The 15,349-nt window shown below is 46.2% G+C and overlaps 1 protein-coding gene across 11 annotated transcripts in view; it reads left to right on the top strand.

The window, feature by feature from the left end:
• The first annotated feature begins 1,182 nt into the window (after positions 1-1,182).
• The window catches only part of PTPRM (protein tyrosine phosphatase receptor type M), a 598,091-nt gene continuing 583,924 nt past the window's right edge, over positions 1,183-15,349 (top strand). For 6 of the 11 annotated variants that reach the window (XM_064150180.1, XM_064150182.1, XM_064150184.1 and 3 more), the window contains exon 1: positions 1,185-1,788. In XM_064150180.1, the coding sequence (XP_064006250.1) occupies positions 1,716-1,788 (73 nt within the window). In that variant the 5' untranslated portion in view covers positions 1,185-1,715. Of the gene's footprint in view, positions 1,789-15,349 lie in introns of all 11 variants that reach the window. The other 5 variants (XM_064150178.1, XM_064150183.1, XM_064150179.1 and 2 more) reach the window with 2 other exon arrangements.

Consider the following 15,349-nt stretch of genomic DNA (forward strand, 5'->3'; position numbering starts at 1 on the left):
GGAACTGCTTACACCTGAATTTGGTGTCCTCAAGTTGCATCAGAGGAGATTTAGATTGGACATTAGAAGGAACTTCTTCACTGGTAGGACTCTTTAAACACTGGAATAGGCTGCCCAGGGAGGTAGTTGAATCCCTATTCCTGTATGTGTTTCAAAGAGGCAGAGATGTGGTGCTGATGGACGTGGTTTAGCATCAGGCTTGGTAGAGTTAGATAATGGTTGGACTTAATGATCTGAAAGATCCTTTCCAACCCAAGCGGTTCTCTGGTTCACCTCAGACCTCGGCTGTCAGGGCAGGGCTCTTCAACGTCTTCCACCGCGCTCTTGAGTAGCAGCTTCAAATTAGCTCCTCCAACAGACTCCAGATCTCTTGTCAAAACAACAGAAAACGATTACGAAGAGGCACCGCTTTTCTCTTCCCTTAATCCTTTCCCGGTCCTGGTGTCTCAGGATAGAGCTGGGGCAGGGAGGGAGCGCGGAGGCTTCTCCCTCCTCCAGGGCCCAGCCGCTCCCGTTCAGGCCCCAGCCGCTGCCGTCCAGGGCCCAGCCGCTGCCGTCCAGGGCCCAGCCGCTGCCGTCCAGGGCCCAGCCGCTGCCGTTCAGGGCCCAGCCGCTCCCGTTCAGGGCCCAGCCGCTGCCGTCCAGGGCCCAGCCGCTTCCCTCAGGGCCCAGCCGCTTCCCTCAGGGCCCAGCCGCTTCCCTCAGGGCCCAGCCGCTGCCGTCCAGGGCCCAGCCGCTCCCGCCCAGGGCCCAGCCGCTCCCGCCCAGGGCCCAGCCGCTCCCGTCCAGGGCCCAGCCGCTCCCGTCCAGGGCCCAGCCGCTGCCGTCCAGGGCCCAGCCGCTGCCGTCCAGGGCCCAGCCGCTGCCGTCCAGGGCCCAGCCGCTTCCCTCAGGGCGCCGTCCTGGCTGGGCAGGTAACCACGGCGCAGTCTTCACTTCTTCGGCAGCTCTCACAGTGGCAAAGTTACCGAGGATCACTTGACTGAGATTTTTCTCTATTTTAAAACGCATGCATTTATTTATTTATTTCCCCCAGTTTTTTCCTTCTCTTTACCCGCTGCTCCGAGAACTTTTCGACACAGTCCTGCCAGGCATGGAGCCGCCACCTCTTGCAGACAAAGCCACTTTGAAGACAGAGAAGAGAAAAAGGGGAGGTGGAAGAGAAAGAGACGGGAGAGCTTCTCCTCCGCAGGCGGCAAGCGACAGCCGTTGCCCGGAGCCCTGGCCGTGGCCAGCCTCTCCTCGCCCTCTAGTGGGGTAAAGCGTCGGCGCCGGCGGCTGGGCGTGACTTTCATCCGCTCCCTTTAGCCTGCCGGGGGGGACCGAGAGTCAGTCAGGGAACTGAGCTAAATCGGGACTAGCGGCAGTGCTGGGTGAAGATAGTCCGGGATTAACGGCGTCCCCCTCGTTCCCGACAACCCACCTCAGGGCACTGAGGAAGGCGAGAGGTGTCCCGCGCGGTCCCCCCGGCTGAGGGCAGCGGCGCAGCTGAAGACGGACGGGCAGCCCCAGGGCTCTTCCTAGCCCTTTTCTGCCCGCTCTTCAAAGCGAGGAGAGGGGGAAACAGCCCCGTGAAGGAGAACGAGGTGGGAATCTGGCTCCCCCCACCCCCTCTCTCCCCTCAGTGCCTGGAGAGAGGGGCGAGAGAGGGGAGCCTCCTACTTTGGCAAGCACTTTGGCACTTTGCTGGATCCGGAGAAAGAGAAGGTGGAAATATGGGGAAAGTTGGAACTTGCCTGGTTACTTTGGCTGGACTTTTGCTGGCGGCTGGAGCAGAGACGTTCACAGGTAAGGAACCGCTTCGCCTGCCCCGGGGGCCAGATAGCTCTCCCAGGTGCGGATGGTTGGGGGTGATGAGGGGAAGCTCTGGCTTTTCGCTTTCACTTAGCTTTTGGTTTGTGGGGTTTTCAGTTGTTTTGCTTTTTTTATTTCTCCGTCCTCTTGGTGGGGCTGACAGCGGAGCTGAGGAGGAGGAGGAAGGGAGGAAAAAAAGCGTCCCAAGAAGGCGGAGAGGAAAGCGCCGAGCTGCGCCGAGGGGAGAGGCGAGGGCAGGGGTGGAGGGACGGACGGGCGGGCGGGACTCGGCATCGCTCCGACGTTTCGCCGACTTTCCCCAAAGTTTCCCGTTGCTCCGGCTAGGGAAGGCGAGGGGGTGAGGTACCAAGGAGTCACCGGTCCCTCTCCTCTGCCCGGAGGATGGGCGAAGGAGAGTTTGCCTTGTTTCCTAGCTGCCCTCTCTGTCTCACTTCGCTCGCCCCCCGGGAGCTCTCTGCCCTTTGGGCTGCCCGGAGGTAAAGCCGTGGCCTCTCATTTTCTGACACCCTCCCCCCCCCCCCCCCACCTCGATCACCCCCTCAAAGAGCAGGGATTGAGATGTCTGAGTTTAAGGGATGCCAGGGTTCACTGCCAGCGAGGAACCCGGCAAAACGCTCTACTGACAACATTTTTCTGTTGCCCGAAGTCCAAGAGCTACTGCCGGTGATTATAGAATCGTTTCGATTGGAAAAGACCTCTAAGATCGAGTCCAGCCATTATCTAGCTACTGTATCCGGAATGGGCACCGATCTCGGTGTCGAGTCCTCTTGCCTATACCCCTGCCCTGTTTCTCTGTTGAAGAAACCCATCATTCTAGGCAGAAATTTAGGTTGTGAAATAGTTCCACAGGCTTCGGGGGTATTCTTTGCTTTGTTTTTGTTTGCCTTCTTCTTGCTTGTTTGTTTTGTCCTTAACGTGAAGTTAGAGACAATCACGTTAAATTGAAGACAGCTGGGCTTCAGTTCATGAGCAGTCTGCTTTGGTCTGGTGGGAAGCAATACTTTTGACTCTATTTCTTGTTGCTCAGGCTGCAAGAGTTGTTTATGTTCTGTATGTTACATGTTGCTTCTATGTAGCACCGTAGCCAAGACGAAGTTTTACGGCTAAGAATTGCCAGTCTGCTTTTAAACTTTGTCAGGATTGGGAAAAAAAAAAAGTGTATTGTCTGGTTTTATGTTGAGTTCTAGGGTGAGTTTTTTTATAGATGCAGCTGTGTTCCCTCTCGTTCCTCTCCAGTGTTTTTACTGTGGATGAGGCAGAAGATTCCCGAGCAGAAAACTGCTTTGTGCTGAGGTGATATATAACAATGAGAAAATCTTTTCCCCAAGCAGTCCTGGTAGGATGAAACCCTCCTCTAGAGTGAATTATGGACCTGAACTCATGGATGTTAGCCCTATAACTCATTAACACTGGAAGTCAAGCTCCAGACTTGAGCACGAGCTCTTGCTTTATGAGATAAACTCATTGCTGACCTGGGTGAACTGCCTTACTTCTTGTTTCAAGTTAAGCTGGGGCAGCCCTTCTTCTCCTGGATGCTTAAGTAACTTAAATGTCTGCCACACACTGATGCTGTATAAGGGTCAGTGTTTAAGGCTTGTTCATGTTGCTGAAGAACAATTCCACATTAGTCTTGTATTTGTATCTGGTGTGCTTGTTTCTTTTGAAAGAACCGTGATGTAAAACATCATTCTGAGGTGACCTGTGCATGGTGTTATTCCAAAAGTGCTATTCCAACCCTTCCCAAGCACAATAACACAGAAGCTATGACTTGCATACCTCAAAGCACAGCATGGGATGCAAAACCTGGCCTCCTCTGTTCCTCTGCAAGCGTCTGACCATGTGTGTTAAATATTGAATGTAACGATTATTTGTGAAGCTGCACATAGAGATTCTTTTTTAGTATTGATTCCTGGCACTCAGAATAAAATTGATTGAATTCCCATTTTTGTACTTTTCCATGCCAAGTGCGTGCCTGGGAGTAATTTTTTTTTTTGCCCTGGGTTTGGGGGATTGCTTTTGTTAAGAGCTTGATGCATCGGTGTGATAGAAATTAAATGACAGAAGAAATCTGCTCTTGAGTTTGGGTAGCTGCCCCTTGTTGCAGGTAGGAGTTAAGTGGCTTAATCTACAATAAAATGGGAAAACCAGACAGGAGGAAAAAGAAATCAAATCCAACTCCACACGTACTCTAAGCAAGGAATAGCAGTGGGTGAGTTAAGTCATTGTTGGCATTTAAAATTTCATGTTTATTTTTACACTTTCCTAAAGTGATTTGGTTTAGAGGTTGAGCTTGAACATTGAAGTCAGCTATTGTTTCTTAGTTAGAAAATAATCTTACTGTAAGATCAGATCTTGGCTTTTTAAGGCCTGGGAGCTTACAAGTAATCTTTGGAAAGCAGCTTAACAGTTAATAACAATGCGATTTTTCTCCGAGCTTTTAACTAAGGAATTTCACATTCTGGATTCAGCAGTTCAAGGAGCAAATGGTTTGAAGAATTCAAACTGCTGTCGCTAAAAACAGTGTCCTAATGCAGCTTCATTTATTTTAAAGTAGCTGAGATCACACTGCAAGAGTGGCTTTTTGGGTTTGTTTGTGGGATTTCCCTTTTGTTTCTTTCTGAGTAGAGGTGACACACTAAATTCAGATGATTTTTTGGTTAGAATTCTGAAGTAATTGTTATGAAGCAGCCCGTATGAACACCAAAAGCTGGTATAACACGAGTTCCTGTCCTACAAAATGCCACCTGGCTCCACCGTGTTCCTTCTGCCGTCTCCCTGGTAGATTATTCGGGTTAGGGAAAGCAATCCTCTCCTGCAAGGGATTGAGGGCAAACACAGAGATGGGGAAAGTTAGAAGGGATGTTGTAGGACTATATATTAGCCCTTCTATAAAACAAAGGATCTGGGTGAGCTGACTTCTGCCAAATACCCAAGCAGGAGATGCAGAATAGAGGTGGGAAATGATGGTTTTGTGAGGAGTTCATGGTCAGATAGATGTAAACCTGCAGGCAGTCGGAATGCTGGTATCAGTGCTGCTCACTTGTTGCCCCAGTTGGGCTGAGGGAAGGGCTACTGGTAGGCTGGTAGGATCTCTTTTGCTGTGGGAAGCCATGGAGCTGTGTATTGACACATTCTTTTTGTAATACTGGTTTGGAAAGTTTCCTCTGAGAAGAGATGGTTCCTGCCGCAGTGAGAGAGATGTAGATGGAAAGATGGACTAAAGGTGCTCTTAGAAGGCTGTTAACATCAAACCAGGGCTACTGATGATTCTGAAGAGAACAGGAAAATAGCAAAAATTACTTTTCCTAATGACTAGTAAAGGTTTTACATGCAGAATAATGATACTAAAGCTGTTTTATGGATTAAAATCACAAAACCATGCCTCCTGAATGGATATTACACCTTGAATACCCTTATTTTTGGAGGTAGGCATTCCAATATTATCTTCTTTTCCACTTTTGGAGGTAAGAAAGGAGCTTGAAACACTGAAGTTGAAACTTAGAGTGCTCATACTGATACTTGATGACTGCAGGGAGGAAATAGAAAAATGAGTACAGATTAAGTCTACATGGGTTCAGTCCCGGCTGAAATGAAGCTTCTTATAATTGAGGCAATGTATAGCAAAAAGCCCTACAGTATCTTTTTTCTCAGGGTAGTCAGTATCTCTGGAAACCTTTAACAGCTCTTCTGATCATCAGCGAAGAGCTTCAAGGGTGGTTCTAGCTCATTGTAACAAATTCTCCTTTTGCTTGCATCGCTTTTTCCACCTGCTTTCCTTTCTCTCCACCCATCCATCAAACCTGTATCCCCATGCTTCCTAAGGGAAGTAACATATGCCAGGGAAAATGTGGGTTTATTAGTGGCAGAGGCAGTTGTCAATTCATCAACAAAACTATTCCAGTTCAAGTTTGTAGTGAGGCCAAATCCACCCGAAACTGTGAGGGCTGTGGGGAGATGTGCTCAAGTAAAGCTTCTTGCTGTCAGATGAATGACTTGGTTTGTGTTTTACACCTAAAAGTGTTCACAGAATCATGGAATCTCAGTATGATGAGGCTTGGAAGGCATTTCTGGAGATTATCTAGTCCAACCCCCTCTGCTAAAGCAGGATCACACACAGCAGGTTGCCCAGGAGTGCAATGACCAGCTGGGTTTGAAGTATTTCCAGAGAAGGAGGCTCTGCAAACTCTCTGAGCAGCCTGCTCCAGGGCTCCAGCATCCTCACAGCAAAGTTTCTCCTCATATTCAGATGGAACCTCCTTTATTCCTGTTTGAACCCATTATCTCTTATCCTGTCACTGAGCACCACTGAATAGAACCAGGCTCCATCCTCTTGAGCCTCCCCACCCTTTAGTTACTGATCGGCACTGAGAAGTTCCCCTCTCATTCTGCTCTTCTCTAGCCTAAATAGCCCCAGGTGTCTTGGCCTTTCCTACTTGCAGAGATGCTCCACGCCCTTCAGCATCTTCATAGCCTCCACTACACTCTCTCCAGTAGTTCCTCATCTCTTTGAACCGAGGATTTCAGAACTGGACCCAGTGCTTTAGATGTGGCATCACTAGGGCAGAGTAATGGGGGAGGAGAAAATTTTTGTGTTTAAAATAGTTCAGCAAATTAATGGAAACATGCTGAAGAATCAGCTTCTAAATATGTATTTTTTTTTTCTCTCTCTTTTTTCACCATTTCATAGAAACAGGTGAAATAATTTGTGTTCCACTCTAAAGTGGGACATACAATAGAATGCTTCAGGTGAAAATGAGAGTCTGGGTTTTAGAAGTGGCCCCATTTGTCTAAGAAGAAATTATGTGTTGTGTATGTGGGTTGAATTTTAAGTTTTTCTGTATTGAGCTATTCTGGTCTCGTTCTGGTGTGTAATTTTGGAGGAAATAGTGTATTCAGTGCTCACAGAAGTTGCCAGATTGACAGCTCGAGAGAGCAAATCCTCAGGCAAATCGCATGTTAGGACAGAGCCAGTAAGCTCCTGAACTTCATCTCGCTAACATCATCAATTCTGAGTTTAGTTTGTGTCAGTAATTTCAACCAGGGAAAAATCTCAGGTGCACACTCCGGGGGGGGGGAGCCCAGTCATTTTCTGGGGTCAGGACCTGTCCCCTGATCCAGGATATCACAGGCTGCAACTTTATCCCTCTCAAGTGGTCTTTCCTTTAGGATATTTATTGTGTCTAAAGCTCGTTAGTGTCGCTGTCAGGCACTTACTTGAGGTGTAGCTGCATCGCTGTGTTTTAAAGGTGTTTCAACAGAAAACAAAACAGAGTTATGAACCTTTCAGCTCCCATTTTATGACTCTTGTGTAAGGAAGTAAAAATGTTCTTCCCCTCCCCCCCCCCAGAAATAAATTATTGGTTGATGTGTGAACGCAGCTGAATTATCTGCTCATTCTCTGCAGGAAAAAACAAACCAACAACAAAGACTTTCCCTTTTATTGTATTTGATTTTTGCCAGTAACTTCCAGATCAGCATTTCTACTTCGATGTGCTACAATTTCAATGTGTCACAAAGAACTTCAAGAAAACAAAACCAATTCAGACCATGTGGTCATGTGTTTAGGGGAGGAAAAAATACCCCATCCCTAGAAGTCTAGGAATAAATCTTCCCGTCTGGCTTTATTCACCCCACGATGCTCAGATGCTTCTTTCTGCTTTTCCTGCTGCCTTTATGAACTCGGCTTGCTGTGATCTGCTGCTGATCACTAGGTGTAGCTGCATCTCCAACTCCCCTTCTCAGAGCACGGAAAGAGGAAGGGTTGTAAAGTAGAAAGAGGAAGGGCTGTAAACTGGGCTTCATGAAAATGGGGGTGTACTTAGAGCTGGGGAGGTGTGAAAATCCACGATGGGTTTTAGGGACCTAGAGAATTTGAATTTATTGGTGGCTTGTTTGCAGAGGGTTGGTTATAACACAAATCAGCTTTTAATAATTTGTAAAAAGGCTGATTTCAGTGTCTGGGTTAGCATGAAACAGAGAGGTGAATGAATGCTCTAAAGAACAGAAATACACTTTTAAAAATGCATGTAAACGGCAAAATTTACAATTCCCTGGAGATTTAAATATAAGGTTATTGGTATAGGGGTAGGATAAAGTTATCTTTTAGAATGACAGAATTGGTTTTGTTAGAAGAAATCTTTAAGATCATTGAGCCCTTCTATTATCTAACTCCACCAATTCTGGAGTGAAGCTATGTCCCTCACCACTACATCTATATGGCTTTAAAAAACACCTCCAAAGGTGCTTTTCTGATGACTATAGACTAGACTGAGTAAATAATTTAAGAGCATCACAAGCTGGTGGGGGTTGGAAAAGACCTCTGGACATCATCTAGTCCAACCCCTCTGCTAAAGCAGGGCCGCTCACAGCAGGTCCAAAACATCCAGGTGGATGATCTTGGAGGTCTCTTCCAACCTGGTTGATTGTATGATTCTATGATTTGAATCCAGTGACCTCTGGAGGTCCTTTCCAACCCCTAACACTCTACAGGGATTCAGGCACTTCCCTAGGGAGCCTGTTCCAGTGTCTGAGAACCCTTTCAGAGAAGAATTTTCTTCTAATACCCAAAGTAAAACTCTCCTGGTGCAACTTGAGGCTATTGCCTCTTGTCCTGTTACTTGGGAGAAGAGACCAACCCCTTCTCTCTACAGCCTCTTTCATGTAACTGTAGAGAGTGAGAAGATCACCCCTCAGCCTCTTTTTCTGTAGCAACTCCATCAAAACATCTGTCAAGCCCTGCAACAGGCTGCCCAGGGCAGTGGTGGAGGGATTTAAAAGCTGTGTAGATGTGCTGCTGAGTGGCAGAGTTTAGTGGTGACCTGGCAGTGCTGGATAAACAGTTGGACTCGGAGATCTTAGAGGTTTTTTCCAACCTAAATAATTCTGCGACTCTCTGATCTTTACACATAGCCATTAATAACATTACACTTAATAATCCTTTTTTATCCTCATGAAATCATGCAAGCCCATCATTTTCCTGAGCGTGTTTGGTTTTCTCTTTCTCTTCCACTCCATGTGCAGTCTGGCCTGTTTCATGGAGCAGTAAGTTTTGGCTACAGTAGGAGTTTTATGAGGGACAGATAGGCTTTCCCCTTCCCTTTTTAAATCTTCTTCACTGTTAGGTGATAATAAAGCTCTCCTCAGTACTGTTTTGTTCATCACAAGGAATGTGGTTGTGCTCTGGAATAACTCATAGCAAATTGCCTTTTTCATCACTTCAGCTCTTCATCTTGTAGAATGAAGCAGAGGCTCACACACCCCTGTTAGGGTTGGTTTGGGGGGTTGCATTTTTGTTTGTTTCCTTTACCTTTACAGCCCAGATATTTGGGGCACTTTTCTAGAAAGGTCATGCTTTATCACCCTGAATTTTAACACTTCTTTTAGCCCTTAACTTTAAAATCAGTTATCATTGAGACTCTTATTTTTGATAGTAATATAGCAGATAAAATACTTCTGCCTGCAGCCCTTTGTTTTAATTCCATAGGATGTAAAGTGAGGATGAGAAGGAGAATGAGAGTTAAGAATCTTAGCAGCACAACTAAGGTAAGATTGAGGGGGATATTACAGAAGTTTTTGTGCACATTCAGGTGAATGGATAGTGGAGTAGCAATGTCATGAGGCTGTCATAATTAAGTTGTTCTTACAGATAAACAGAGAGGGCTTTTTGCATTTGCTTTTCTGGTGGCTATAGACTGAGAAAATAACAGAATCACAAGCTGGTGAGGGTTGGAAAAGACCTCTGGACATCATATAGTCCAACCCCTCTGCTAAAACAGGGTCGCTCACAGCAGGTCCAAAACATCCAGGTGGGTTCAAAATCTCTTCAGAGAAGGGGAATTCGTGGTCTCAATTCATGGTCTCTCTGGGCAGCCTGCTCTGAGACTCAGGCACCTTCACAGCAAAGAAGTTTCTCCTCATGTGCAGATAGAATTTCCTGTATTCCAGTTTGTGCCTGCTGCCCCTTGTTGTGTCACTGGGCAGCACCAAAAAGAGTCTGTCCCCATTCTCTTGCCTCCCACCCTTTATCTCCTGCTGAGCATTGAGAAGATCCCCTCTCAGATTGCTCCTCTCCAAGCCAAAGAGCCTTGAGTCTTTTGTGCTTCCTCCCAGTTTTATATAATGAATTATATTTCATGGGACTTTCTGTTCAGCCCATTTGAAAATAACTCTGGAGGAGCCCACTCTACTGGACACAGAATGAAGGGACCTTTGGAGATAACCTACTCCAACCCCCACTGCTAAAGCAGAGTCCCCCAGAGCAGATAGCCCAGGACTGCAATGCCCAGGTGGGTTTGGAACTACTCCAGAGAAGTAGACTCCACAACCTCTATAGGCAGCCTGCTCCAGAGTTCCAGCACCCTCACAGCAAAGAGGCTTCCATCCATGGCATGAACATTTTTATTCTTGTATATGTGCTTGTAATCCATGGACTAAGTTATGACTATGTCTTACAGTTTTTGTTATCAAGGCTCTATAGTTCTGGAGGTGTGCAGAGGGAAAGCACTATTGAAAAAAGAATGTTGCAGGAGTTGCTCTGCTTGGTGTCTAACCTAAAGCAGTTCACATTGTGCTTTACCTGTGTAGTAATTCCCACTTGTTTTACTACTTCTGCCAGAAGAAATTCTTCCCTGTGAGGATGGTAAGGCCCTGGAACAGGTTGTCCAGGGAAGTTCTGAAGCTTCCAAGCCTGGATGTGTCCAAAGCCAGGCTGGATGGGGCCTTGAGCAACCTGGTGTAGTAGAAGGTGTCCCTGTCCATGACAACTGTCATGGAACTAGATGGGCTTTAAGGTCCCTTCCAACCCAACATGTTCCATGCTTCTATGATTTTCATATTTGTGGCTTTTAGCTGTTTTAACAAGCACTCAAAAACACATGTGAAATTCAAGTGCCACCTGCATGGACTGTGTCAGGTCCCAGAGAAGAATCATAAAATCAACCAGGTTGGAAGAGACCTCCAAGATCACCCAGTCCAACCTAGCACCCAGCCCTAGCCAGTCAACTAGACCATGGCACTAAATGCCTCATCCAGGCTTTGCTTGTACTCCAGGGATGGTGACTCCACCATCTCCCTGGGCAGCCCATTCCAATGCCAATCACTCTCTCTGACAACAACTTCCTCCTAACATCCAGCCTAGACCTCCCCTGGCACAACTTGAGAATGTGTCCCCTTGTTCTGTTGCTGGTTGCCTGGTAGAAGAGACCAACCCCCACCTGGCTACAGCCTCCCTTCAGGTAGTTGTAGACAGTAATGAGGTCCCCCCTGAGCCTCCTCTTCTCCAGGCTAAACAACCCCAGCTCCCTCAGTCTCTCCTCATGGGGTTTGTCTTCCAAGCCTTTCACCAGCTTCCTCAAGTAGTTGTGTGGTGTAGTTGCTGCCTCTTCTTAGGTGAAAAGACTGTTTTGTTGATCATTTTTTGCACATTATTGCTATTTTAGTACTTTAAGATCTGTCTTACTTAATTGGTTTTATATCTGCTGTATTATCTTAGCCAGGATATTATTTTCTCCCAGTGGAATGTTCTGAACCTGGAAAGTTTTCCCACGTTGGAATGAGGTAGCCTGCTGTGAACCATACCAGTGGAACACAGCATGGAAAAGTCACACAGATATTTTACCTCCCGTTGTGATCGTTAGTTGCTTAGTGATCAGAACTCCTACATAGCTGTGGAAGACAATGGGTTTCAGCCTGACCTCTGGTATTTGTCTCTAGCATGGGTGAGGATAATCACAGTGGTCTTTTACATGGTTTTGACCTGTTGCATTTCTTAATTATTATTATTTCATGACTGAGACTTCTGAATTTCTATTTAAATAAAAAGAGGAAAAGTGACAGTTTGGCACTCCCCAAGTTATTTAGAGCCCTCTACAGCATCCACTTCTCACCACCTGTAACTTCACTTTTCCCTAGAAACTCAACAATTCCTTAGATGCTGTGACACATTTAGGAGACAAAGGCAGGCAGCTGTGGACATTTCCAGCAGGTATAGCACTTGGGAGGGTAATTCTTAATGACTGAGAATGGTTGTAGCTTCCCCCCCCCCTCCCCCTTCTCTTTAATGTTACCTTCTCTGCATTCTGCAAGGGAAATTATTTCACAAAGCACCACATTCAACACTTGAGTTCAGCACTTTACATAACACATCACTTAAGCTGTTTTTCATTTTACCTTCTGCAGAGACAGCTTACTGAAGTAATTCCTCAGTTATGGAAGATAAATTGTTGTCCCAGTAATCATTCTAAGGCATTGTGCAAATCATGCTCTCTGGATGTGTCTAAGAAAGACGATGAAGATGGGGAAGAGTCCAGAGCACTGCTGAGGAAATTGGGGTCATTTAGCCTGGAGAAATGGAGGCTGAGAGGACACAAACTCACTTTGTGCAGCTCCCTGAAAGAAGGTTGTAGTAAGGTGGGGGTCAATCTGATTCCCAAGTAACAAGTAATAGGGCAAGAGGAAACAGCCTCAAGTTGCACCAGGGGAAGTTTAGGTTGGATGTGAGGAGCAACTTCTACCCCAGAAAGGTTATCAAGCCCTAGAATAGGCTGTTCAGGGAAGTGGTGGAGTCCTTATCCCTGGAGGGATTTAGAAGCCCTGTAGGTGTGCTGCAAAAGGACAGGTTTTAGTGGTGACCTGGTTAATGGCTGGACTTGGTGGTCTTAAAGATCTTTTCTGGTCTAAACAGTTGTATGCTTCTGTGAGAGGTGTCATCTTGATTCAGGCCTGGCTTAGAAGAACATCTTTGCAAGTCACCTACAAATCCAGAAGCAACTGCTTTTTTTTAGGTTAGGCCTGTGAGTGTCAGAGGAAACCAACACAGCCAAAACACAATTAAAGTTAATATTTCTTTAAAACCTTAATGGTTGAAAAGGAGGAATGGAAGCCTGTGTGTTGCCCAACATTTCTGCCTTCTGTTTGCAGTGACAGGAAAGCAGATAGATTGAAGAGCAGGTGTAAAGTTCATGAGGTGTGTTCTATTTATCTTTCCTTTAAGAATTGTTGTTAGAATTGCCTACATAAATCTAGGCTAGTAAAGGATTGATGTGAATTAGCCCAGCTTTTTCACCTGGGGCTTTGGAAAACACTGGAGTTTGCTTGCTTTATTTATTTAAGAGTGTTTGAGACAAGCACACACCCTTTAGAGCAAATAGGCATTGAAATTGCACAGGGCCCAGGAGCCCCAGACAAGTTGAAATAGACTCTTGACAAATAAAAAGCTGGCAGCAGCATCAAACGTGGGTTGGGGGTTGAAATGAATCTCTCAGACACTTCAGAGCTGGATCTCCACACCTGCAATTGCTTAGCTGAAAGTCACTCTGCTCACTCAAATGTCACTGCTTTGCATCCTGAATATTGAGGACTAAAAGCTCTTAATATGGGCAACATTTGCAAGACTATAAAAAGATGTCAATGTGAACAACCTTAAAATGCCCTTCAGGTTGCAGCCCACTATTAAGGATAAGGATTATCCATGCTGGGGAATGACATGGAAATAGCCCTTTAAGAATAGTATTCCTCAACTATTTGTGTTGTATTTTCAGCTGTTGGCAGACATGCTGCTGTGTTTTGTGGGCTGATTCACTGGCACATCCATTGCTGCATGTTGACTTCAGATTTAGCTGTACTTTCCTTTGTCATGTAGTGGAGTCTTGAACTGCAGATAGTAATTCTGTGTTGGGCGTAGGGGCAAAGCCTTAAGTATTTCATCTGTTCAGACCAAGATGTTTGGAGAAAGACTCTCTGGGCTTGGTCTAGGTGTGTGGTTGAAGAAACACAGAATAGCAGGGACTGGAAGAGACCTCTGGAAAGCATTTGGTCCAATCCTCTTGCTAAAGCAGGGTAGCCCACAGCAGGCTGCCCAAGACCACAATGTCCAGGTGAGTCTGGAATCTCTCCAGGGAAGGAAACTCCACAACCCCTCTGAACAACCTGCTCCAGGGCTCTGGCACCCTCAGAAGAAAGAGAAACTTTTCCTCATGTTCAGCTGGAACCTCCTGGGTTTCAGTTTGTGTCTGTTGCCCCTTTTCCTGTCACTGAGCACCACTGAAGAGTCTGGCCCATCCTCTTGACCTCTACCCTTTAAATATTGCCAAGTGTTGACCAGATTCCGTCTCAGTCTGCTCTTCTCCAGGATAAACGGTCCCAGGTCTCTCAGTCTTTCCTCTTCACAGAGATGGTCCAGTTCCCTTGACATCTTTGCAGCCTCCACTGGACTCTCTTCAGTAGTTCTCTGTCTCTCTTGAGCTGGGAAGCACAGAATTAGATCCAGTGCTCCAGATGTGGCCTTGCTAGGGCAGAGAAGAGATGGAGGAGAACTTCTCTTAACCTGCTGGCCACACTCTTCTTAATGCATCCCAGAGGACCCTTGAGGGCACATTGCTGGCTCATAGTGAACTTGTGGTCCATCAGCACTCCCCAGTCATTCTTCTGGGAGCTGCTTTCCAGCACATCCCCTTCACACCTGTACTGGTGCAGGTGGTTTTTCCTCCACAAGTACAGGATTCTATGTTTGCCCTTGTTGTATTTCATGAGGTTCCCCCATGCCTAACTCTGCAGCCAGTCCAGGCTTGGCTGAATGGCAGCACAATCTTCTGATTGTTTCAAGTGGAACTAGGGAACGTCGATTTTGACCTTATTCTGGCATCACTTGGGAATTACTGCATAGGTTTTGGATGCATAGGATGGGTTGCAGTTCAGACTGCAACACAGAAGCTTGTATTTAGAAAGTTACTCCTTGCCTGTCAGTTCTGTTGTGTTCTGGAGTCAGTTTTTGACGTGAAGCCCAAACTTGAGCAGTTTGTAATGAAAATTGTTGGCAAACTTGAAGATCTCAGTTTCAAGACGAGTGTAAACTCACTGCTGCCTGAATTGGACTCCAGTAAATCTGCCTCAGTGAAGCTGCATCTGACAGTCTTGTTTGCTTCAAATCACTGCTTGTAGTGAGTGGATCAGAGTTCTGCAAACCACGCTCTGGGAGCCACTCAGTTGCAGTGAAGAATAAATTGGACTTTACCAGAACTCTGCCTGCTCAAGTGTTCAGCAGCTGCAGAATTCAAAATTAATTTGGGCTTGTATGCCAGAATTAGATGATGTGGATTTCAGGACCTTTGGGAGCCAAACTGCAAAACCCCTGGGATCTACGTGCTTGAAACTGGCAGTGAGCAAATGCCTGCCACTCACCAGCAGTCCTATTCACATGATTCCAGGGCTTTGACTCCACACAGTGGTCTAGCAATAAAAGAAAGAATTGGCCAATTATGGTAATCTGCCAGAGCTGTGTACTCTGGAATTTTGTGCAGAGTAAGAAGGAGAGTTCCTACCTGCTCTCAATTCTCTCTAAAATTATACTTTAGTACCAGCTATTCCACAGCAAATGGCACATAGAGTTAACAACGTTTTTAATTGCCAAGCCACCTCTAAGGATGTGCCACCTCCTGTTCCCTCTCACTTCCTTTCCTGTGTTCATGTCTATTCCTCATTACCATGTTCCACAAAACCCCAAATTGTTTTTGCTTTCCTCTGCCACCTCCATCCTTTG

This window comes from Pogoniulus pusillus, chromosome 10, assembly GCF_015220805.1.
Source record: "Pogoniulus pusillus isolate bPogPus1 chromosome 10, bPogPus1.pri, whole genome shotgun sequence".
In the NCBI taxonomy this organism is placed as follows: Eukaryota; Metazoa; Chordata; class Aves; order Piciformes; family Lybiidae; genus Pogoniulus; species Pogoniulus pusillus.